This window comes from Falco punctatus (assembly GCF_963210335.1).
Source record: "Falco punctatus genome assembly, chromosome: 3".
NCBI classification, from domain to species: Eukaryota; Metazoa; Chordata; class Aves; order Falconiformes; family Falconidae; genus Falco; species Falco punctatus.
In genome coordinates this window covers 91,920,352-91,946,712 of record NC_137582.1, presented here as the reverse complement: position 1 = coordinate 91,946,712, position 26,361 = coordinate 91,920,352, and the positions used below count along the sequence as shown (strand labels likewise).

The 26,361-nt window shown below is 40.7% G+C and overlaps 1 protein-coding gene across 1 annotated transcript in view; it reads right to left on the bottom strand.

The window, feature by feature from the left end:
* The window catches only part of LOC308060801 (uncharacterized protein), a 68,858-nt gene extending 45,033 nt beyond the window's left edge, over window positions 1-23,825 (bottom strand). Inside the window, exons 1-4 of the mRNA XM_080379939.1 lie at window positions 23,690-23,825; window positions 22,004-22,054; window positions 20,994-21,140; window positions 17,511-17,582 (exon numbers count right to left, since the gene is read on the bottom strand). Coding sequence (XP_080236065.1) covers window positions 17,511-17,582; window positions 20,994-21,140; window positions 22,004-22,054; window positions 23,690-23,749 — 330 coding nt within the window. The 5' untranslated portion in view covers window positions 23,750-23,825. The remainder of the gene's footprint in view (window positions 1-17,510; window positions 17,583-20,993; window positions 21,141-22,003; window positions 22,055-23,689) is intronic.
* Between the last annotated feature and the right edge of the window lie 2,536 nt (window positions 23,826-26,361).

Sequence of the window (26,361 nt, the reverse complement as noted above, 5' to 3'; positions counted from 1 at the left end):
AGTTCCAGGTTTTGCAAGCTTCTGAGTAATGTTTTTGTCTGCAAAACTTGTTTGACTACAATAGACCTTATTTTTGTAACTTAATCCTGTATTTTTTTGCAGAGGTGGTTCAATTAAAAGGGTAAGAGAAAAAGCAACATTTTTCTACATGAATGAAAGACATCAAAGTAAATAAAACAAGATGATCTACCTCTGTTACCTCCAGAAGGTAATCTTCCACAATACATGCTACTCTTTGAAGATCTGTCTGGTTCACTCCTTTTTCTCATTCCACTTTTCCCCTTGTTATCCTTCTAGGCTTATTCTTCCCTGTGACTAATATCTGTTACACTTTTCACAGTTTCTCCTTTTTTCTGCTTGCCACCTTTTTGCCAGCACGTCCCCATTTCTCTTGGAACACAATTCAGTGATAATTTGCCTCAAAACCAACAACATCCAAGGTCTGTCATATCATTGCTCCTGAAGAGCAGTGCCACATTTCATACCAGAAGGATTTAGCCTGCTGCAGTTAGGCTCAGCTAACTCCAAAAGAAAAAAGATGTTTCTCCCACAGACCCTTTCTTTTTCACGGAGCAAACTACTCGTAGGCTGTGAAAGCTTCACCACACAAACACCCTCGTGCAGACGGACTCTGCCTGCCATTAGCCCAGGAGACCAGACTCCATCATCGTACTTTGCAAGTTTACAAACCAGTAATTTTGGACTTTCTCACAATGCCATGCTTTTCTAAGAGGATCTCTCTTATGTTTCCAACAGCTACTTCACTGCTTTTCTTTTGATAGCTGTCCTCTGCTTTTCACTTGCTTGCAAAAGCTATGAAGACGTTGACAACAGTGATGCCACCAAACTTCACTGAACTACCCGATACGTGCTGGGTGCCCAGTAACAGACCTACCTACTGTATCAGCCAGTATTGCTTTACTTTCTGCTTACACTTCTCCCTTTTTGTCACATCTGTGTCCACCTGCTGTGGACCACAAGTTTGCTTCTGTTGTAAACATCTTTGAGAGAAGGACTGCCTTTTAGTCTGTTTTTCTACAGCACATAGCACAAACTGTCAGAGCAAACTGCAGTATTAAAGGCAAAAAGTAAAGAGACGGGCTTTTGAATAGCTTTCATAAGCTGTGAGGCTTTATTCTGATCACACTCACGGGAAGACACCAGTGGGTGCACAAGAACTAAAGATACATCTAATGTGTTGCATATGGTAACACAAAGCCATTGTATGAAATATCTGTAATCGGTAGAGCCACTCTAAAAATCCATACCTCACTGCACCATCAAGTGCAATTGAAACTGGAGTTTAGCTATAGATGGATCACTTGCAGGCTGAAAAGCCATATTTGAGGCTTTATTAATAATATTCCATTCATTTTAAACTTGAAGAGAACATTTTAGGGTTTTATTTTCAATTGTACAGCTTCATATTGAAAACTGTGTTTAAGCCCCCTACCATGGATAATGAAATGCATTTAAAAAAGCTGAGGGTGCAAAAATGAATAGGATTGAGAGCATCAGGATTATGGTTGCCTGTGCAAATTCACATAAGCCTTCCTTGCATGTATGCATTCTGCAATGACATGATGACAGGTGATTTTCCCCAGGACCTCTTCCTCATTCAGCACCCAGGATTGCCAGCACAACCTCTTAAAACAACACTGAAACCAGCACTCACGAAGCTCATAGGCTTCTCTGTCATATTTGTCATGACAGCATCTAAGTGCTTTCATAGCAAAAAAAAAAAAAAACACAAGCAACCAAATGCTAATGAACTTAAAATCACAAAACATCTTTCTTTTGAGAAAGGAAGAGCTATCCTATCCCCATCATACAGACCAGAGCTGAGACACTGGCATATCTCAAAATTGCCCCCTAATTTTGCATTCTCTGCTCATAATCTTTTTTTAATTATTTTTTTTCCACATTTCTGCAAAGTTTTCTGTGTTTAAAGCTTAGCTCCTACTGACATATGGCCTACTCCAGATCAGCATTCAATTGCATGGACCTCTAAACATCTTGTCTCATGGTCTATCTCTTCTATAAATGTAATGTACACCCACTAGAAGAGAACAGCATGCAATCGTGTGATTAGAAATTAATTCTGAATGCACATACATATGGTGCTCCTGTAGCATTGCACTGATAGCTCTTACTCAGACATGCCCTAACTTCTCAACACGTGACTTTGCAGCTCTCCATCCTTTTAATGCAGCCTTTTTTTATTTTGGTATGCTATTCTACGTGGACAGGCTGTGCCTTTGTATACATAAACATGAATCTATAAACTTTGTACCACAGAGACCTGTTGTCCTCAGTTGTACCACCAGGTTGCTCTCCTCAGTATGGACTGGTCAAGGCATCATTCTGCAGGCACATTATACAGCTACCGAAGGATAACAGAGGACTATCCCAAGTTCAGAAGCTTTGAAGTCTAGTTTTTAAGAACTTTTCTTCCCTTTTCTTTCTCTTCAGCCTCTCTAAGCTTAGTGACCAACTGCAGGCTGTCTTTGCCCCTAGTCTTCTACCAGGTCTTCCTACAAGGTCCGTAAAAGGCTCCATCTCAGATCAGGCTAGCTTCCCAAGTTAAGATTCAAGCCTTTGCTCAAAGCACAGGACTCTGTGAACAAACAGCATACTTTCCTCCTTACTTCATTCTAACAAATAGTTGAACCATTTTTGATTAAATGTTCCTCAAAAATAACAGCAATCTACCTTAGTCAAATAGCTGGCATGGAAAAAACAAGCCCAAGTGGTTTAAACTTTGGCAATGTTATCAGCAATTGCAATGAAAGTCATATAATGAAAAAAAGTTAGTCAGGTCTTAATTGTCTGTGCCATTACCAGGTCTGCCTATAATAACATGGTAGCTCAGTCTCCCAGCCTTGTCTAGATGACACTTGACTTGCAATTCTGTGGGAATTTTTAATGTGTTACTATATGTTTATGTATATCTGTCATCATTTCATTATGAGATTAAAATTATATCCCCATTTATACTCCCATCAGAAATAATGGCCTGAGAATACCCATTGTTATTGCTGCAAATTGTAAATCATGCAATAAAAAGAAGGTCAATTACAAGCTGAAATTGCTCTAAAAGAAGGATCCCATTTTGTAACACAGGTGAGTAGTCTTCAAATCTTTCCACTGTTTAGATATCTACATGCAATGTGGCAGTTTCAGGGGGACACGTGGGATTTGCAAGTCAGCATCCCGTGAAACATTTGTGTAATGATGACGTGTAGCGAAGCAATGAAAAGCTGTTATCCCCTCTACAACTGGAGCACAGAGGCGCAGGAAAATGAAATTGCCTGACAACGCCCACAGGCAAAGCCCATGGCAGACAGAGAACCAAACCAGAGGCTCTGAAGTCCCACGCTGGCCCCTCAAGCATCAGCCAGCCTTTTTCTCCCCTCTATGTGTAGGCCTCAGATTTTATTGAGAGATGTTCTATTTTCTATTTGATTTTCAAAAACCCTAGACAAAACCTAAAATATATGCTGTACCTTCACAGAAAGGTTAGGAGATTTGAAAAAAAATAGCTTTGAAATGCTCTGATGTTTTACCTAAACCTGCCTCTTGGGAAAAAGATGGCTGTTTCTGCTGATTTGGGGCAGAATATGATAAATCGGTTAATCTCAGACCAGTAGTCAAGTTGGTTCAGAGAGGTCAAAACAGTAAATAGTTACCTTTAGCACCATAACCACTTAATTATAGAGGAGAACATTATAACATTGCTGGTGTTTAAGGCTGAGTGCACCTCCATTCTGCCATAGGAGTGGAAATATATATGCATTACCTTTCCTGGAATGCTTCTGCTTCCTTTTGAATAATTATCTTTCATCATGCTCAGATCTCAAGTAATGTGAAAAGTAGCAGTGTTGCTAGAGAAACAGAGGGTAAAACTAGGCTCCTTTCTCCTTTTTCGTGATGGGAATAGCAAGATGAACTACTTCATTGATTATTTTTTTTCAAACTGTATCAGATCACTTTTTTAGAAAGTTATAATCATCTCTGAAGAAGTTAAGAGTGTTTCAATGCCTGGCATTTCCCAATTGTTTATTTAAAGGGCAAGTCCTGCAGCAGTTTTTTTTGTCCCTCATTTCATCAGATTTACAGCTTCCTGCAAAAGCATTTTGTTCGTGCAACTCAGTGTAGATTTTTAGCACATATTCAAGGCCTCTCCACCCACATCTAAAAAAAAAAAAAAAAAAAGAAACAAAAAAAAGAAAAGGTAGAAGTATATTAAACAACTGAAACACATGCAAGGAGCTAAGCTATGTAGCCACAGGACCAGTATCCTTCCTGGCACCTGTACTGAGTCTGGCTGGGGTGGAGGTAGCTTCCTTCACAGCAGCCTGCGTGGTGCCATGCTTTTGCATCTGCGGTTAAAAGTGATGACAGCACACCAGTGTTTGGCTGTTGTTGAACAGTGCTTACCCAGCACCAAGGCTTTCTCTCTTCCTCACAAAGCAAGTAAGCTGGGCACAGGCAAGGGGTGGGAGAGGATCTAGCAGGACAGCTGACCTCAGCGGCCAAAGGGATATTCCCTACCATATGACATCGTGCTTAACAACAAAAGCTCAGGGAAAAGGGAACAGGAAAAGGGACATTCACTATTACGGCATTTGTCTTCTCAAGCAAAGTTTACTGCTGCAGAGGCCCTGCTTCCCAGGAAGAGGCTGGACATTTTCCTGCTGATAGGAAGTAGTGGATGAATTCCTCTTTTTCCTTTGTTTGTACACTTGGGTTTTTCTTTCCTTATTAAGCTGTCATTATCTCAGTGTTCAAGTCTTTTCACCTTCCTTCTTTTTTCTCTCCATCACGTAGGAGAGAGGAGTGAGCAAGACATGGGGTGGGTGATGCGTTGCTGGCCAGGGTCTGCTCACCACAAGTTCCTACGTAGTAGGCACGACCCACCTGACATTTTCTGTTAGGATAGGCAAATGCATCTCTTCAGCACAGCAAAGCAGATGATACTTAATGGTGACCTTAAACTAACTAAAAACTTCAAAAAAAATCAGACAGCTCATTCCCATCTCTGTATGCTTTTCAAGATAAACAAAACAGTTGAAAACCTTTGTGCAGTACTGTGCACATTTTGCTGTCTCCCAAAGAAAATGAGAGTTGGTCAGAAACGAAGGAGCAGCCTTTTGCCCTACAAACCTGCCACAACAGCTTCATTTTTTCTTCTCTCGTAGAGCTGTGAAGAGAATTGTTTCCTTACAGGAAATAACATCTTTCAAAAAAAACCTTCCAGCTTATGTCTGAATTCTGAAGATTTTGACATATCACCGTAGAGCTTCATGGTTGTACTTCCTGGTACTTGTATGCATTTTCCTTTATCAAACAGACCTGCTGCCCAGGCTCCCTCTCCTGTAACACCTGATGATCTCACCTCCTGCAAGATACAGTCGTTCACCATAGGAGAGAAATATTTGGTCAGAAACCTCAGCTCCAACGTATAATAGGGCATATGAGGTACCTGCCCCCACATTCCCCAAGGACTCGCAACACAGTCCTGGCATAAAATTTTCCACATTCAGTCAACTGCTGTTACCTGAAAACCAGAAGTCACTTAGATTTCTAGTATTTTATTTTTTGCAAAACATGAAAATTTCCAAAAAAGCCAACTCTCCATCTGTTTTAATCAAAACCTAACTTTTATCACCTTCTTCCTCCTATTATGGTTTAACACCAGCCAGTAACTACACAGCCTCTCGCTAACCTCCCCCCTCAGCGGGATGGGGAGGAATATCTGGAGGGTTGAGATAAGAACAATTTAATAATTAAAAAAAAATTAAAAACAATAATAATAATAACAACAATTATAATGAAGAGAAAGAGAAGGGGAGAGGAATAAAATCCAAAGGGAACAGAGAAAAGAAAACAAGTGATGCACAATACAATTGCTTGCCATCTGCTGACTGATGCCCAGCCAGTCCCCAAGCCACGAATCCCAGGCCCCAGCCAACTCCCCCTAGTTTATACACTGGGCATAATGTTCTATGGTATGGAATATCCCTTTGGCTAGTTTGGGTCAGCTGTCCTGGCTGTGTCCCCTCCCCATTTCTTGTGCCACTCCAGCCCTATCTATGCTGGCAGAGCCTGAGAAACTGAAAAGTCCTTGACTTAGTATAAACGATTACCTAGCAACAGCTAAAAACATCTGTTATCAACATCATTCTCATACCAAGTCCAAAACACAACACTGCAGCAGCTACTAAGAGCTCTAGCCCAGCAAAAACCAGGACATCTCTTAAAAAAAAAAACCCAAAAAAAAACCCCTGAAGATAAATTTCCGGACAGCAGTCTTAGCTAAATGCCACTTCCAAAAAGGTTGTTTAGTTTCAAGTTCTGTTTTTCCCTTATTTGATGTTACTAAGCATTAAATTGATGGATTCTATGCACCTAACACAAGTTCCTAGTAGCATTTGCAAGCAGCATCTTATGTACAACATATAGCCAATATCTAGTCAACCTCTTCTCTACCAGTTTCAATAAAGTTCTTACCTATTTTATTACAAGGAAAAAGAAAACTCCATGAGTTATACGACATGGAGATGCTCTAGACAAAACCAGCTGAGCTGCAACATTCTCAAATTAACCCATACCACATCTTTTGCACTGCACAGGTACCACCCTGCAATGCTCTTCTTTTACCAGCCCATACAGACAGTTGGGTATACTAGTGAGACAGGTCTGTGTGGATTGCCATCACGTCACATGGTGATGAAGTTATCTATATACATGGCACTGTGTTAGAATTGCACCTTGAAATTAGCACAAATCATCATAAGCCTTCGGCAGTTTTGTTATGTCTGTTGTTTACCCCTCTCCATGAAATAATAGAAGAATGACACTAGAAAGGATCTAATAATCCTGTTCATGTTGGTGCTCCAAGCGCAAAGTCACCTGCTCCTACCTCATTGTTCAAAGATACTAACCTACTTTTTCTAAAAGATTTCCACTCACACAAACTCTGCCACATCTCCAGGCAATCACCATCCTTCTCGCTAAAAAAGTATTCCTGAGTATCTACCCTGTTGCCTAACATATTACAGCTAGAGCCAGTTAGCCTAATGTGAATAACCACATAGGATTATACTAGATACAATTATATTCTGATTAGTCCTCTCTTTGCCAGAGCTTTTCATATATTTGGGGACCTTTGTTAAACTCTCTCTCCCTTTGAAAGGCTCCATTCTTCAAGCCAAAAAGCCCAATTCATTCAGTCTCTCCTTACCATTAAGTTTTCCAGACTTTCAATCATTTCCTTGTTCACTTTGGATTCTCTCCAATGAGCTCACATCCTATTAGAAAGGCACAGCCCAGAATCAGTTCCAGTGCTCCAGCTGATGCCTTATCAGCATTGAGTGAAGCAGGATTACTTTATGTGTCTTGTCAGCTATATTCCTGTTTGTATGTCCCAGGTTGGCAATTTTTATTATTTTTTTTAAACAGCATTCCCAATTCATGTTCACACTTGCGATCCACTACGACCTGCAAGGCTTTTTTTCTGAAGAAGTATTTCCCAGCTACTTACTCATGTGAACTGATGACTCGGTGGCGTTCTTCACTGACAGACACTGCTAAAGTAAGAACTCAAGTGCAAATTATCCCTGGTCAAAGGCTTTGAAGAGATCCAACATGTTACTTCTGTGTGCGCTGGAAGGTGGGGTTTTTTGCTTGGTTTTGTTTGGTTTGTTTTCTTACTGTGCTTTTAGTTGTTTTGTTGTTGCTTTTTGCTGTACTAAACAAAGCTAGTGGATAGGGAGAGGATACATGCAGAAGACAGATCATCCCATCCAGTAAGCATTCTTGCTGACTACAACATACTTGCGTAGCTGCTATGTGGTCAGTCACTAACACTTCCATGAGGCCATGGGGACTGTGTCTTTCAGCTTATCTTTGGTGGCTATGTTCCCTGTGCTCTGACAGAGCTATTTTTTGCTGACCATCTGTCTACAAAATTGCTCCTCCTTTTTACAATCCATTTACTCCCACTGTACGTGAACGTATGACCCAACAGAATTATCATACATGGTTTTTAAGTGATAGTCCAGTGGTGCCAAGCTTCCTAGATCTGAAGAGATAGTCCCTTTTATTTAGACTGACCAACACGATCTGAAGTTATAGTCCTCTTCATTAATACTGACCAACATAGCTATTGTGTATTTGTACTACCACTAATGGACTCTTATTGTTTAAGAGCTCCATGGGTTGACGGCCTGGAGATCTAAGATATTTGGTTTTCATGGTCACTCCTACATTTCAACACAGGGCCACTGCACCAGAGAGACAGAAGCCCAGGGAGAAAGCCCTTACGTGTGCAAGCAGCAAGTCAGAACTGCTTTACAGACCCAGTTGTCACACATGACCAAAGCTGCTGGACTGGCTGAAGTTAACACAAGGTCATTCCACTCAGCTCTGTAGGATTTTTAGGCTGAGCCTTCACTTACTAATGCACCTCCAGGGCTCCAGTTCTGCCCACGGCTTTGATTCCTCTATAAGCTTTGCACCTCTACTACTGGACACTTTAAACACCTGGATCTTAAGTGAACTCTTCACAGAATTTTTCAGTTAGATAAGAAGTTTAAGGTGTCTAGGAATTATCAGGCTGGTCTTTGCAAGGCAGATGCCTTTGGACATCATTAAAGGGGTTCAAGAGGCAACAAATGGCTTCAAGAGATTTTCAGAATGGCCCTGCTCCATAGATTTGAGTTGTAGAAGGTGACAGCACAGTTTACCAACATGAAGAAGAGGGGGAAAAAGAACCTTCTTCATAACAGGAAAACCTGCATGGTCTTAGGCAGCCTTCCTCTGTCAGAATGGATATCAAAAAGTTTTTTCTCTTCAAGAAAACTGTGCCATGAAGCCAAAAGAATCCTCCCCTGTTTATCAGGCAGCAAAAAATAACCAGTGACTTCAAATAGTTCTTTAATCTCTACCATCCCTACAGAAGGCTTTTCTTTTTACATATTTCAGCTGGTTTATTGCATAAATATTATGTTAGCAGTCATTCTTCAGTGTGTAGGTGGGATCGCCAGTAGGCAGACACAGTGATAAATGAGTCTCCAGGTGTTGCTACTCTTTTTAGAAAATCCTTTAACAAGTAGTTATGAAGATTGAGGTCATTTTGCAAACTTATAAGAGTTACAGTAAGTTGTTTCACAGACACTTTTTTTTTTTAAAGAGGTGCTGTCAAAGTTGGTGATCCCAAAGTGGGTTGTATCTTTCTATTTAGCCCTGTTTACAAAACCTAGATAACTATTTATATGCATTTAGTTTTGAGGATGCATTAAAGAGGTCAGGGCTGAGGATTATTGGAGCAATGTTGTCATTAGGTTTTTTCCTGGCTGCAAGAACGCAAATTTTGCAGTCCTGAATGCTCCAACAACCGTTTTGCACACTTGATGACAGCAAGCTGATGATGATCTGTTTCGTTAAGGTAATTATTGTAAACACCAAGAAGCCAGGAGAGAGGCTGCACAGCTCAAGAGATAACAGTCTAAAGCCTTTCACCTTCAGACTGTATATCCAACCAACAACCAGGCTGAACAGGTTCATTCAAGTACCCAACCTACACGAAAGCATCCTCACCACCATCAGCATCCATCAGACCTAGTAGTAACCGGCTCGCTGATTGACTCCACAGGGAAGCGGAGGACTAAGCTCGATCACCACACAGGGAGGAGCGGTGGGCTCTGCCAGTGCCAACGCAGGCATCGCTGCTGCACCACAGCTCTTCTCACTGTGGTGGTTCTACAGACAGAAAACTGCTGGCAGCTTTCCCGCGTATCAACTGGATGCAAACTATTCTGTGAAGCACACAAAAGGAAAAGAAGGGGGGAAAAAAAACAGTATTTCAAAGCACCGTGCCACTGTCCTTATCAACACCATCCTTTGGCATGGGGAAAGGTACTGAGAGTGGGTAATTCCAGGCAAACACCACCCAAAATACCATTCTGAATTCTGAATGCTCCCGTGCCAGCACTTGGAATCAGGTAGCAAAGAGGAGAGGTGTTTCACAGTCAGGATTGGCACTGAGGGCCTCAGCTCATTCCTCTCAGGATGGAATAAACACCATATTGAGGGAGCAGAGCTGTGGAAAACCGTTTGGCATTTCATAACCAAGTCCCCCACCTTCACACTTAAGTAATATTTTATCATCTAGCATCATGTCTTGGCACAGAATTCCACAGGCTGAGACTCTTTTGTAATTCTCGTGCTCTACAATGCTCCCCCCACACACCCCCAAAGACACCTCTGTCCAAAGGTGGAACACAAACAAGCTCCATTCTGAGTCATAAAAACATAACACATGCGTAAGTGCATGCAATAATCTTGGTATAATTTGCCCCTTAGTCATTGTCTAGTCCTATTATGTAAATCTGAAACATGCATTTTTGAAAATAAAGGGCTTCAGTAAAATAATTACTGTTGTAATCCTGGAACCACACCCAATAAACAGTTTAGCAATCAACTGGCTCCATATATTTGAAAGCTATAAACAGATTAGTACAAAATTAAAGCAGTAAGGGCCAAAATCTCAGCTGGTGGTGTAAATTAGTACAGTTTGACTAAATCAAATTAGCAGTTTGATTGACTACAATTAAGGTACGCTAATTTGCAGTAGACTGTCATCTTTTCTTTCTGTACGTGTTTGCATCTCAGCATGTGTATATGACTTTTCTCTGTATTCTAGGGAGATAGCAATCTTTAGCACAATAATCTCATTTCGCCCTCTGCATATGTAGATTTGTGCAACATAAGTATGGCTTCAGGCACTGTGGGAAGAGGAACTAAAGGAGTACCAGAAAAGAATGAACCAATGACTTCAATCCAATAATTTCAATAAACTCCGATTCATTTTCTTAATAAGAAATTTGCTGGACTACAGAAGACACCCTGAGACTGCCCTTAGCAAGCTTCATTTTCAAGCAAACCTAGAAATTATCCATTTACAGTTTTTGCACAATTTGGAATAATAGCCAATTTTTTTTAAACTAATTTTGTTAACTTCACAACTTTCCAGGAGAGGAGCTCCACTTGACTTTTTACACTTCTCCCTACAATTCATGATGTGACTTTGGTCTCATAGTAGAAAGAAACCTTATTTCAACAGTTATATCAAATGGTATAAAATTGGCCATTAGAAAGATCAGATGCCTGGGACCTCCTTTTCATTTGGAAAAGGAGCCATTTACCACACTTCCATTCTAAGTCTCGTGAAACGTGCGAATCCTTCAGGCTGCAGGCTGGATAACTGGGGCACAGAGTTAAATGACATGCTTCGGCCAAGGAGCGGGAGAACTAAGAAGTTGGATTAAGAAACAAACTCCTGTGCCCCAGCCGTGTACCAAAGCCATGCTTTTCCCTTTGATAGCCCATAGCCCATCATATTGCCTAACTAAAAGTAGTCTCTCCACTACAATTGCTTTCTGGTGTTCTGTCAGGGCTGATCTTTTATCAGCGAGGCAAGAACACAAGAGGGAAAGGGAACTGCAGAAAAAAAAAGTTTGTGCTCTGAAACATACATTGTATCCAGGTGACAGAAGGGAGAGTCTCCTAAATGCCTTTTCAGCAAAAAGCAACAGTATTTCTAATGAAGAAATCACAGAAGAAGGAAAAGTAGAATGAAAGTGTGAAGAAATTGAACCTTGATCTAATTTATTTCCAAGCCATTCAGAAGAAGTATTTATATGGATATAAGTTAAAGGAAAGAACAGAAAGATACCTACAGGAATTTTGGTATTGAGTGGACCTAAAATGATGAAGGTAGACCCCCCACCTTCCAGGGCTTAGGACAAGGAGAACAGGTGAGGAAGCAGAACACAGTCAGTAAGGCTGCCAGCACGGCTGGACCGCAGCAGCTGCTTTTCTATCAGACACAAACGATAGAAGAATCTGCCATCCTGGACCAACACTGAACGATCTCCTCCTGAATACCTGTCCTGGTCTTGGCTGGGACAGTTAACTTGCTTCTTAGTAGCCAGTACAGTGCTGTGTTTTGGATTTCATCAGAGAACAATGTTGATAGCACACTGATGGTTTTCATTGCTGCTGGGCGATGTTTATACTGAGTCAAGGACTTTTCATTTTCTCAGGCTCTGCCAGCAAGAGGGCTGGAGCGGCACAAGAAACTGGGATGGGACACAGCCAGGACAGCTGACCCGAACTAGCCAAAGAAATATTCCATACCACAGAACATCGTGCTCAGTATATGAACTAGGGGGAGTTTGCCAAGGGCTGCCAGTCACTGCTCAGGGACTGGCTGGGCATCAGTCAAAGGGTGGTGAGCAACTGTACTGTGCATCACTTAGGTTCCCACACACACACTTCCTTTTGGATTTTATTAGTGTCCCCTTCTTTCTCCTTTTCAGTATTATCTACTTTTATTTTAATAATTAAATTGTTCTTATCTCAACCCTTGAGTTTTACCTTTCCCACCCTCCATTCTCCTCCCCATCCCACTGGGGGAGTGAGCCAGCAGCTGTGTGGTACTTAGTTGCCGGCTGGGGTTCAACCACAAGCATCAACCAAGCAGCAGGAACACCAGAGCCATAAGTAAAGGAATATGGGGAAAGCAGCTGCTCTGGAGAGCAAGCAGCCATCCTGTGAGGAGATACAGGCCTCCTTTTGCTCCCACACTGGAGGTTGGAGCCAGTGGCCATACAGATCCTGGATCAAATTCAGGTTTCACTTTTTGGAAGGTACGGCTAACCAGAGTTATAGTTCTTAACAAGATTCACAAGGTCTGAAAGAAACAACCCCTCATATGCTGAAGGGGAGCTGAAAACAGAGACCGAGTGCAACAGCTGTGATTTGTTACTGCATCAGTATCAATCCCACATTGCTGGCAAGGCAACAATGTGCCAACAGGACAGCGGAGAGGAGTCTGGTTCAGCACCCTGCACCTCTCTGGCTCATTTCGCCTCTTTGATCTGCTGTAAAGACACTGGGTTGACTGCAGTGCCCCAATAATATCTGACATTTTTAATGATGTGGAGGAACACATCTCTTCCTCATCCTTTTCTGTTTACAGATACAAGCCTGAGGAGGGGTCTGTCTTGCAACACCTGTCATTTCATGATTGCTGTTCAGGAACAAGTAACAAACATGAAAATCTTTATTAGCGAACATATGTACCAATTTCAGCTGGGATGGAGTTAACTCACTTCTTAGTAGCTGGTGCAGTGCTGTGTTTTGGATTTCATCAGAGAACTATGTTGATAGCACACTGATGGTTTTAGCTGTTGCTAGGTAATGTTTATACTGAGTCAAGGACTTTTCAGTTTCTCAGGCTCTGCCAGCAAGAGGGCTGGAGGGGCAACAGAAACTGGGAGGGGACACAGCCAGGACAGCTGACCCAAACTGGCCAAAGGGATATTCCATACCATAGAACATCATGTTCAGTATATAAACTGGGGGAAGCTGGCTGGGGACTGTGGGTCACTATTCGGGGACTGACGGGGCATTGGTCAGCAGGTGGTGAGCAACTATATTGTGCATCACTTGTTTTCCCTTTGGATTTTATTCCTCTCTCCTCATTATGATTATTACTATTATTATATTTTATTTTAATAATTAAATTGTTCTTATCTCAACCCTGGAGTTTTACCTTTTTCCCCAAATCTCTTCCCTCCCTCCCTGTGGGGGTAGGGGGACTGAGCCAGCAGCTGCACGGTATTGCCAGCTGGGTTTAAACTGTGACAGTGTAGCATAGGGCTTCAACCCAGAGAGAAGATTGTTCTGTATATTCTTGTTACTGCAATATTTCCCAAATACCACAATATTCCTGGCTGGGAAGGCAGGCAAAAGAAGCATGTATTTAGCAGCATGTGGCAGGACAGTGAGGAAAATACTGTCTGTGCTGCTTTCCCACATCTAAGCTAATCTTTCAGAGTTTGGGGGATACTGCTCTATTGGCTAATAGGATCAAGCAAATATTAACATTAAAAGAAGAAATTAATATATTTTGGTAAAAAGCTGTTTTCCATACACTTTGATTTGTTTTATGCTACCTGTCACAAAAGGGTAGGAACATTTGTAGAAAAAGTTTAAGGGCAGGAACATTTGCAGAAATAGTTCTTATGCAAAGCATAGTACATGCTCAAGAATGAAAACCCTAAATTAATACACAAAACACGTTCTTGAATCTGTGAAGGGTTATTTCCATCTTTCAAGGAACACAGCTGAACCATAAGACTCCACATATTTAGTCAAAGTTTGACCAGTTATGTCACATTAAGTTAACACTACAAAGCTGCCTGCCAATTCACAGGTAAAGGATTTCTAGGATCCCTCTTAGCATTACACTCGAGGCTAAGACGTCTTTTCTTTCTTTTCCACTTTTCTTCTCCACAGAATGTCAGGTTTTAAAAAGCAACATAAAAAACACATTGCCGAGTCTTGGAGTTTTCCACCAAGTCTCTGTTGAGCTTTTCTTATCTGAGTTTTAACTCCCACATATCACTGAAGCATAGGGCTAGATTTTAAAAGTCACGTGGAACAGACTGAGAAACGTATGTTGGGACTGTCAAAATCAACAGCTGATGCTTACCTAGGAACTTCTGAAAATCTCATCATTGGGTTATCAAGATTTTCAAGCTCTTAATTTTTATTTTTTTTTTTGAGAAAACAGAGCACTCAAGAATCCCAGTCTCACCTCTGGGACTCACTCACTGAGTGACTGAGCAAACCTGGGTGCTGCTGTTTGTCCCCTACAGCCACACTACGGGTGCTGACTGCCAGGGCAGATATGATTTTCATCAGCCAATCTCGAAGTGCCCTATACCAGCTAGGTAATGTTAGGAAGCTGGCCTTTGCAAGGTAATCCAATTAGGCAGCAAGAGGACCCTTTGAAGTTGCTAGAATGATTTCCATTGGCTCCAGTGGATGCTGAATCAGGTCTAATAAGTTGATAGACTTGTTAGACCTTGAAACGATCAGTGCCTTTGAAATACCTATATATAAAGACACACAGAGACATAACTTGCCCATCTGTGTCTCAACTTCCTCATCTCTGAAATACGGATAACAACAGCTATTTACCCATCTCTATAGAAGGCCTGATAATATTTAAAACAATTGGTGTGATGACTAATTAGCTAATATTTGAACAGGGATTTGAAAATTTAAAGCACTACATAACTGCTAAGTACTATTACTAAATTAAGCCAGCTGTCACTAATGACAGACAATCTGATCTTCCCTGCTTGTTGACACAAAACCAATTACAAATGAGCTCCATAAAGTCTAGAATATGAGATAGATTGAGAAATTAATGAAAATTAAGAGGAATAAAATGATACATCAGTCAATATTAAATTGGATTTCAAAATTTTAATCAGCCATGCCTACAACAATTTCCCTTTCTATACGCACTGTATACCCTCTTTCACAGGAAATAAAGTCTAGGTTAGCCTTGTGCCATTAGACTATCCCCTGATATTGTTAGGTCCTGTGTCAGGAGCCCTCTTCATCAGTCCATGAAGCTCCAGTTCTGTTTGCTGCTCTTCCTACTCCAGCTGGGAGATTATTACAGAATCTCATTTTTAGTAACCTCCTAATTACAAGCCTAATCCATTAATGACCCCTTTATTTCTATATGGCTTTTCCCAGCTTGCACCCAAAGCTCACACTTATTCTGTAGTCAATTAGCACATCCAAATCTTTCTCTACCATGTTCTTTCCCATCTCATGCTTGTAGGGACTAACAATTTCCATTAAAGGCAGAAGCCCTCAGCTATTAAACTTTCAGTCTGTTTCCATCATTCCTGTCCTTACACTCCCAGCATGGGAAGAACTGGACATTATCTCTACACTGATAATGCCTGCTCATCTTGTGTCAGCAGATAATTTCATCAGTCAGTTCCAACCTTCTACACCCAAGGCATTAATGAAAATGTTAAGTAAGATCAGTCCCAGGCTGGTCTGTGAGGATTTCCACTAGCAAACTTCCACTAAACTGGCAGAACCTGTGCCATCTCCCTGGTCCCTGCCCACCTTCCCCTACCAGCTTCCTCAGTTTAAAAAGGTGTAGTCTGTGTTTGCTGTCCCACTGTTTTGCTCCTGCCAAAGCAGTTTAGCAGATGAAATCTGAACATTTAAAGTTAGCCTACTTTACGCAGACATTCTTTGGCATGTTCAGAGAAAAATCCTAGTTTTTCAGTTGCCAGACTCATACAAAACAAGTACAGTACTCTACACTTAGCTTCACAAACCTAGAAGGAAACATAGGTCTCCATACACGTTCAGCCAAATCACTGCCTACAATGTTTTCAAAAATTGTGGAGAATTACTCCTTTTCAACTGTCTAAACAATTACTGGTATTTATTAGCTCCATTTTGACAGAACTGGTTTAACACATTCTTAAAAAAAAATACACAACTTATTCTTTTTGATCATCACAAGAGTGTCACCAGCCTACCACAAATATTGTAATAAATAACTCTGCACCACAAAGAAACACGATCTTCTAAATGTTGAATCAACGTATTTGCTAAGGAGGCGTGTATCAAGTCAAGTCATCTCAACATACAACTGTTCCCCCAGTGGGAAGCAAACAAACAAACAAGAAAACAGAATGTCTTACCTTTGAAACGTCAGCTAATACGGCTCCATGGGCCCAGTTTTTCTCTAGCATATACACCCTGGAAGGCAGCTGAGTCACAGAGCTGCTCTAGCAAACGGCCCAGTCTATGGTTCTCAAGGGTGTTTGCTGGTCACACAGCCATCAGGGACCCTGCAACCCTTCCCACCAAGCCAGGAACAACCAGGGACTTTCCTTCTCGCCTTTTCCTTCTCGTTTGCAAGGCCACACACAACCCCTTTCTCTCCCTCTGGGAAGCTGGATTATTTTGTGATGGAACTGGTCATATGGCTCCTCCATAACATCGGCAGCACACAGGCTCCTGACTTGCATGTCTGAGGGGAACGCAGATAAACCTTCTCTGCTAGGGGAAATTCCCTCCCTGGTAATAAAAATCTCCTCCCTCGAGAAAAAGTATGTCCCCCCTACACATTTTACCTGAGGGCAAAAATCAGCATCCTATTTTTCTAAGTCTTTTCCTTTCCTTCCCAGAAAAACATTAAATCAGCCAAACGGCTCCTGCTGCCCCTCCACTGGAAAGAGGGAAAGTAACAACTAGAGGAGAAAATACAGAAAGAAAAGCATGACTGGCAGAAAAGAAGTGGTGGCGCTGACCTCCTGGCTCGAGGGCACTGCAGAAAGGAAGGCAGCTCAGAGTGGGAGGGAAGCAGCAGAGGAAAAATAGTATGCATATGTGCGGACACACATGCAGATACAGATTTACCCAGGACCAGTGCGGAGGTGTCAGCCTCCCTGTTGGCACCAGCCGCCTGTCCTCAACAAATGCATCTGTCTGCATGTTCATATGTGAAGGGGACAGCATCATAGGAGAACATTATATTACGTGTGGCATTTACAGTGAACATGAAACACTATTTATAAGCTTACATAAGGAACATGATCTGATCTTACATTTGTTCCACACTTGCAGTTTCTAGAGACCCATGCACGCAGACAGACTCTAAAGCTGTAAGCCTGATTTCTCTGCAAAAAAAGAAGAGTAATTAGAAAATCTTCGTATTCTTTGCACTTACAAGGGCAGATCCCCTTACAGCAGATACTGCTCTTTCAGCAGATCTTTGTGGGTGGAGATTTCATATCAGCATGTCTGCCAATTCTTACCAGAGTTTCATCCAAGCCACAACATACAGAGTCAACACTAATTAGCATTAATTATTATTTATAAGAAGCAATATTATCTGCACTGCTATCATTCACACTTATTTTTATGTCTTACACAGGGCTCGTGCATGGTACCTCGCTGCCCAAACAGACAGAAGGTCCCATGGAATCTGCAGACTAACGCACAATACTGCCATCCTTAAACCATTTTGATTAGATCGCTGCAAAAGTTAGGAGATCCCCTTTTCTGTGATCCCATGAACTTGCCTTCTGCTTTCTGTTTATAGTCAGGTCAGGATTTCTGGGTTTTTTTCCCCACATCCAGGAAGAAATAAAAAAAAAAAAAAAAACCAGCCTCCCTGTAGATCATGAAATTGTTTTCTTTCTAACCAGAAAAACAGAAAAGAACCAACACAAGAACAGCATCCCCTCCAAACCATTTAGAACCACCAAGATAAAGCATTTACAGTACTAAACTCTCAAGTGAGCCTTTTGCACTTCACCAGAATATATCTGCTTCATATGAACAGAGGAAACATGCTAAACGCATTTATGTTGACTTTCTTCCTCTATCCATTTTGTTGGCACAAGCAGAACTTTCGGCCACCTCTTTATTCTAGTTCAGATCTTTTCTCCCAACCCAGGATTGTATTCCATGAGAGTTCTCTGTTAGCCAATGGGGCTCATTTTGTTTAGTTCCCATAAAACTGAGAAAACTTGCAAATATTACAAAATTCAATTCCAAACAGTTAATTAGTCCAGATCGCCATTATTACTAGTATTGAAGTTATTAGTATTGTTGATAATAACTGCTCATACATAGTCATTTGCATACATTAAATTTAGTTGGAAGAACTTGTGAGCATTAGCAAATCCTATAATGAGCATGGTGTATATTCTCTTTTTAATGAGTTCTGCCTCACTTCCAGTCTAAATAACACTTTTTACCACTTTGTCTCTTGCTTATTTTGTTGCTTGATGCAATACACAGTGGCACAGGCAACCAAGATTAGTGCAGTGAATCCAATTTAGAAAATCACTTTTACATAGGCCAAGGTTAATGAAACCACTTAAGTACGTTAAAGCGAATTCACTTAGTCAATCCAGGCTTGTTGGAGAAACTATTAATAATCAGCTGGAACTGCTGAGTCAAAATTATGAATGAGATGGAAACACTAAGCACACTCTATGTGCTCCCATTGCTTGTATCCTATTTGGGACTGTGCAATCACAAATTATGCATAGCTCTGAAATACTACATACTCTGACCAATATGCATTGCAACATGTTGCTGGGGAGTCACAACACATTGTGTCATACAAGCATACACCTTTCAGTGCTAAGCATGAACTGAACAGGATAGGAAAATGCTGGATTACCATTCGCTGTTAAAAGCCAACTTCCATCTGAAAACATTTGTGAACAGTTTGATTTCTCTCAATAAGTACATTTTATTTGCTTTGCTAAGAGGTCAGGCTAGACTTACTTCAGTTGTCAGTTACATAAGAAAAACAACTTTAAAACAGATACCTTTACACACTTACCATTTTCCTTATTTTTCACATACGCATTAATTTATTTCATAAATTATCTAATGAAGAAAGAGAAACAATACTGTTTTCTTATACAGCTAGCAAGCATGAGCATTACAGGCATTATAAAGGGGTTCTTTTTGCTGTTGTTTTTAGGCCAAAGTAAGTCATGATTAATTTATATAAGAGGACACCTGAGAACACTGTTCACAGTGCATGGGCAACTAACACACACAGATTATTTGCAGAAATAAAACACTGTGATTTTTTTTCACTCTGCTTTCCAACTCTAATATGCCGTACTCTTCGTTAGCATTCCTCACATGAAAAGACAAGTGGTATACTTCCAGGATAATAAAAGCATTCCGTATGGAAAAAAGTTTGATCTTTATTGTATCTATAACCAGTAATTACCATGCCATTATATTTATACCAACAGTCAAGAACCTCACCAGCATAAACAGGCACACCTCTTTCAGCAACAGAGTTGTAATCACATACGCTGGCAGTTATCTTCAGCCAAAATGCACAGAGACAGTTAAATATGAAGAATGTATTAAGTTATTGTCCAGATCTTTAGCTAGTTCATCATACAACACTTCACTGAAGTTAATAATGCTATGCCATCTGATAACACATCATGTTATTCACAACCTAATTAAATTGTACATGGAAAGTTAACAGAAAGAGGTAACCAACCAATGCAATACAAACAATGCAAAACTCAGTGTGGCAAGCTTAAGCTAGCTCTGTTAAACAAGACATCACTAATGGTGGAAAGAACACTTCTGGAAAGCTCTCAGTGTCAATAAAGACATCCTTTTTACTATTGATTAAGCAAGGCAACCATCAGGGCACATAAAAACACGTATTAACTCACCTTTTCCTGGAGCAAGCACTGATGTTCTAGCATTTCATGGAAAGATGTTACAAAACAGACTAACATGAAATGTCCTTCTGTGTGAGTCATATCAGAAAGAACAATAAGCAAATGGTAGCCAGGCAAAGAAAGAAAGAAACTGCAATGCTTGAGGTGGAAGACAGCATGCAACTTTTAAGCAGCAAATAAACTGAGGAGCAATCCCTCTCACCTTACACAATGTTTTAGCCTGGCCCACTCTATTAAATTGTATTTTAACTTCAGGATGAAGCTTGGTTAATGACAAAAGTAGCTCTTCTTTTTATAATCTATTATCTTATATAAATAATCTCCCTTAAGCAGAGTATCTCAAACATCAAAAACTGGGGTATCTCCACTTTAGGTACTTCCTAAAAGAAGACAGGCAGGCTGGAATTCACCTTAAATACTTTAGGAGCTCTGTAATACATCCCAGGTGATCACTTGGGAAGCCTTAGGCTTCTTCCAGCTAACAGAAATGGGCACTGCAAGGTGCAAATCACTTCATGTACTACAGGCACCTGCTTTGGGATGAAATGATGACAATTCCTTGGTGTGACAACATGTGCAGGCAGTTAGAATTTCAGGCAGCAGCTCAGAAAACTCACTATCAGCAAAGTAGAATCTACATATTTAGATACTGTTAAAGTACAAATTTTCAGTCCGAACTCCCTATTATGTCTTCAGTTCGTAGGTTTTGTTTTCTTCTTGCCTGTGAATTTCTCTACCTTATCCTCTATTCAAAATAAAGCCGCTCTCCCTAGCACTATAACTTTCCAGCTCTGACCAGACTGAAATGGTGTTTATCAAAAAAAGAGTACTTAGGCTGTCATCAGATCTTACCTCTGGAAGGGAAGACTCACAACACACTAAGGAAAGACAGTTTGCCTGCAATGTTCTTGGACAAAACTCTTCAGCATCGCTGCAACAAAAACCCATCAAACACATCCCCAGAAGTACACTGCTGAAGATAACATGTGCTGCTGTTTCCTGTAAAGAACAGATGAGAGCAATAACACTTTATCAAAGCTTCAAGATGTGAAATGAACACAAATATTCATTTAAGTTAGATCTTGCATTTGCAAACTATAAGGAGCCAGGACACAGACTCAAGAGCTGGCATGTGATTATCCACACTGTTTAACTAGCAACAAGCTTCCCGACATGGGCTTTTCCCTCTTAACCTAGCATTTTCTCACACAACACAAAGGAATGGTTCAGGAGGTAACACGGAAAAAGGACAGTTCCCTCTAAGCAGTACAGATGAGGCCACTTCTCTGGAAGGAAGTGAATTTAGCTGTATGGATGGATGCCCTCAGGGGCAAAGACTGGGTGCTGGACTGTTTTCTTTACTAGTGCTAAAGTAGCCATAAAGACCGGATGGGACATTGTGGGCATCTTTAAGTATAAGATCAAGATTGTATCTGCAAGACTCACCATACTAAGACTGTGATGTTTCGAATACTAATGAATACATTCATGCACAAGAGTAATTTTCTCAAATTAATTAGAATTACTCCTATGTATAAAAGTATGCCAGCGTAGGTGTTTGTAGAAGAGGTTTTGGAATGTCAGTCATCATGTATCCATCAGTTAAAGTACACTCATAAATGCTTTTGCGTGGAAGATTGTATTAACCTTAATATAAAATACATGTTTTCTGGGTCTGATGACTCAGGAAGAACTTGCAAGTCTATACCTCAACCCATTAATCTTATATAAATAAACTTTCCCCTTGTGAAAGGGAGTCCCGTAGCATTAATAAATAGGGATCTTTCTCAACCATAATCAGATTCTGTAAGAATCATTTAGAAACGTTTAGATTAATTATTTGTTGCGAATTATTCACTTACCTCTGTCTCTTCAATCAAGAAGCACGGCTCTATTTCTTTCGGCAACATGAGCTAGTATAATAGAATACAGAGTTTCCACATTTAACTCTCATATCCAACACCATTTAATTAAAGTTGCAACTGTGAATAGTCATGAGTCTGGCCAAAATTTTGAAGGTTTGAATTCAGGCCCACTGGAGCGAAAGCCCCACCTATTCAGTTTGCCTCTGCAGTTTACACCCAACTTTGTCAAGGGGCCAACCTTTAATGATAGTGCATTTAAAGGCCAAAGTGGGGGTAAGAGGGTACAGGGTGTACTACTTCACACCCCGCCTTCAAAATAAACTCTGTCCAAGTCACCAAGAGTTACTTACAGAGAATTGCTGGGTATTTAAAGTAGCATGCTGGGAGGGCATTTTTGCCACAACACTTTGATAACTCTTAAAAGTTTTAACGTATGTTGGGCTTTGCTAAGTTTCTTGGCATTGACCCCATCTCAACTGGAGAAAGTAGAATGGACTGTCTTCCAAGCCCTTATGGCACAAATAAATCCAGTTATAAATAAGGACTCTCATAAGCAACCAGTAAATATCACCATAGTCTGATCTATCAGGGTCAAGTGCCAGAGCTTACACTTCTCTGATATGCATGCTGAAGTCTGAAATTTTTTGAAATATTATTCCACCTTCTTGAAAATCCCTCTGTGCATCACTCACACTCTGTTTCTCTTTCAGAATCTCCTATTCTTCACAGTTGCTGGAGATTTTCATTAAGGTGAAAAAAAATAAAAGGAAAGGTTTTGTACAGAAATTGCAATTAGAAAAAGATAATGCCAATGCATAGTAGCCCCTTTCATGAATTACACACTGATGTTTGCTCTTCACTTTTGCATTTTTTTTAATATTTCTTATTCAATAAAAAAAAAACAACTCCTCAACCACCCCTAGCCATGAAAGACAGGAAAAGCATACTCCAAGAGAGAAAATACAGATGAAAGACAATTGCTTCCAAAAGCACCATGGGAAATGAAAACCCAGAGAACTCCCTAGCCTGGGGAAAGCTGTAGAGGTGAGCAGTCCAAAATTCCACCAGCAGAAGCAGCCAAATCAGAGATCTTTGGGCACCGTGGAAATTTTCTATAGTCTGAGTGGAACTGCTCTGCAACGTGCTCTCCATTGGAGCTATCTACTCTTAACCTTCTCCACATCTCCATCTCTTCATCTCAGCTTTGCTCCAGCCCCCTTTTCCTCTGCTTCCTTTACCCTGCTTGCTCCCCTTCCCCACAGGCTTCCCTTTCATTTTTTTCACAGTAACAATAAAAAAGTTCTGAAATGTCATTTTCATCATGAAAAGATGTGCAAAACCCCCAACGTTTTTAAAAGGCAGAATGATCCATGTAAAAGGAAACCCAAACAAGCAGCTGTGTGTCATAGCACCAACTACGAGCCCCAGAGAAGTCAAGATACTGTTTGTGCTGCCCTCCCTACGTGCACGTGTACTTACTCCCTCCTCATGGTCCTGACTGACCTACAGGTAAGTAGCCATTGCATTAAAGCAGATTTGGAGTTGTTTAGTAAGGCCCAGTCTTAATCAAACAAATCAGGGCTACTGACAGATTTACAGGGCAGAAGGTACTGGGTGTGACGCAGGAGAAAATCACTAACAGACATTAAACTGGCTCAAGTCTGTGGACTATGTTTTACTTACCAGTCTTGGGCTAACACCCAGGACTTTTCTTTCCTTGCAAAGGTATGATGTCAGGCACATGGCAGTTCTTGAGATTCTATATAAGCCAGCATTGCCAGAGGCTCTGTGCAGGTGTGGTTAACAGTTATTTAATGATTCTTCACAATTGCATGTATCTGTCTGAACATAAATACAGTTTGATCATAATCTTTCTTTTCACACCATGAATTTGCCCTAGTGTTTCTACCCCTGCAGGTTCTCAAATGCCTGATCGTAGTTATTACAGACCTGAGATTCACTGGATCGTTTCAAGCCATTCACAAGCACTTTGCTGTCCTGTTGGCTTGGTGAGGTGGAGAGACTGAAGGCAGTATATTTTGCATAAATACTGCAGTTCTTCACTTAAATTCTGTAAGTTTGGCTCCCTGATGACTCACAGGACTCTCCTCCCTTCCCCATGTTTACACACTGATGACAAGTACTGTTAAGTTACTAAAGGCAAAATTATCAAAAAAACAGAACACTGGCAATTCCTGGGAAAAGCTCTGTCTTTCTCCTTTCCCCAGCAGTTGAACGAGCCTTTATTCAGCATAAATATTAGTACAGTTCAATTAGTTAAAATAATTTTGACTGATAGTTCAACTGTTTCTTTTCCAAAAGGTAATAGTTTTCCTAATTAGTCACTTGCTTTGATAAGGCACTGACTTTTACTCTAATCTAAATTAACAAGACTTTATCTACCTGCATCATTTAAACACACCCTACTTGCAAATCTGGTATGACTAAAAACCAAGACAAGTGTTTGGTTTCATTTTACATTTGCTTCAAAGTGCCCCACTTGGAGGTTAATTATTAATCTACTCAAGTATATGTAAAGGTTCAGGGAAACGACGAGGTTAGTAGACAGTGCAGTAGTTGAGGAATTAGTAAACCCCTGTCCTATTCCCAGCTTAGATCATGTAAGTTTGGCCAAGACATTTAAAACCTGTGAACTTTTACTTACAGAACAGAAATAGCAACAAAGTGCACAAAGCACTTTGACACCTTTAGGGAAGAAACTTCACATGTGTGAGGCAACACTGTGTTTGCTCACACCTTCAAGAGACTGAAACTCAGCTAATCCCTTAAGAACTCACCTAGGAACTGGAGATCACACGCTCAACCCATGCAACTCAACAAAACTAATGATTTTGTCAGATCTGCAGCCACTGAAGAACCAGCTCCTCAAGCTTTTACTGCATTTCTCCACCATCTGAAAAGTGGTGAATACATTTTCTGATTTCTGGACCACCGTTTGGAGGTTACAAATCCCTGCCCCCCACCACCCTGTATAATAATAATACTTACTGTAATAAATGTACCCTTGGTGTGACTACGCTACCTTGTCCCAGGAGTAAGCAAGCAGCAGCGTGGACCAGATTTTCAAAGACACCAACACTGTTCTGCAGCTGTCCAGGGGGCTAGAGGGTTAGATTAAAACGACTCAACAGATGACAATTCAGATCCTGAAGCAGGGAAGGAAAATGGCAAACAGCAAATGGAGGACAGAGCATGCACAAGACCGACAAAATTAGGGAGCATTATTCTGCCACAGGAAGGCCTGGCCATCAGCAGGCTGCTCCTGGATTATATTATAATGCAGTTGACTTGGTCTTGGGGGAAAAAAAAATCCAGACATTTTTTACACCATTATTTATTTACAAATTTGGCTAATGCTTATATAAATCATGGGGTTCCATCCCAGAAATAGCTTTTTGAAAACAAACAAACAAACAAACAAAAACAACCCAAAAAAAACTAACCCAGAAGTAAGAATGTTGAATACTTATTGCTGTTCAACTGGGATATTATTGGCAAGGTGATTCATTTGTTAATCCACAGCGCTATAAATAGTACTTTAACTTAGTTGAATGGAAACATACTCTTCATATCTCTAGTAACTTGTTTACCCATGTAAACTACATGTGTTTTTGAGTTTGCTTAGGTGTATTCCAGGAAGGGCTAGCAAAGTTCAATGACTCCACCACGCATGCAAAGCCCTTCAGCTCTTGGTTAATTTTGCTGTGCTTCTCTTACGAAGTTGTTCACTCTGCTCCATCAATGCACGGACTTGAAAGCAATAAGAGGCTATTGTAACAGCTCAGACGGTGTTTCCTCATATCATGGGCCAGTGATAGCAAGCCTCTGGCATCAATACCAAGTTTGGCGCCAACAGATATTTGGTCTGGTACCAGCAATAACAAGCTATGATGGTTTCTTTTTAAGTTTGTTTGGCACCAGTAGCAAGAAACATTCACTATTCCTGGCAGAAAGCCACAGAATTTCACCAAATGGCTTCTGCATCATAACTTCATAACAAACATAACACAGCGTTAACTTCTAATTGCGGCGCTGCCTGTCTCTTAGCAAGCAATTCCATCCTGACAATTACAACCAGACTTATCAATACCTGTGCTGCCTTCCAATACCAGTTTCTTTCTTGCTGTAAGCATAATGTCCTCAAAAAGATCCACAAACCTGTAAGTCCACCACCATTTGGATTTTCTCTTCACTTTCTTGGTGCAGTTAAATGAAACCAGGCAATCAGCTATGAGAAAAGCCTATGGGGACAGTTACAAAATTAAGTCATCACAAAATATGTTGTAAATACTGTGTTGACTTAACCTCCCTCCTCACCCGGCATGCTTTTATGT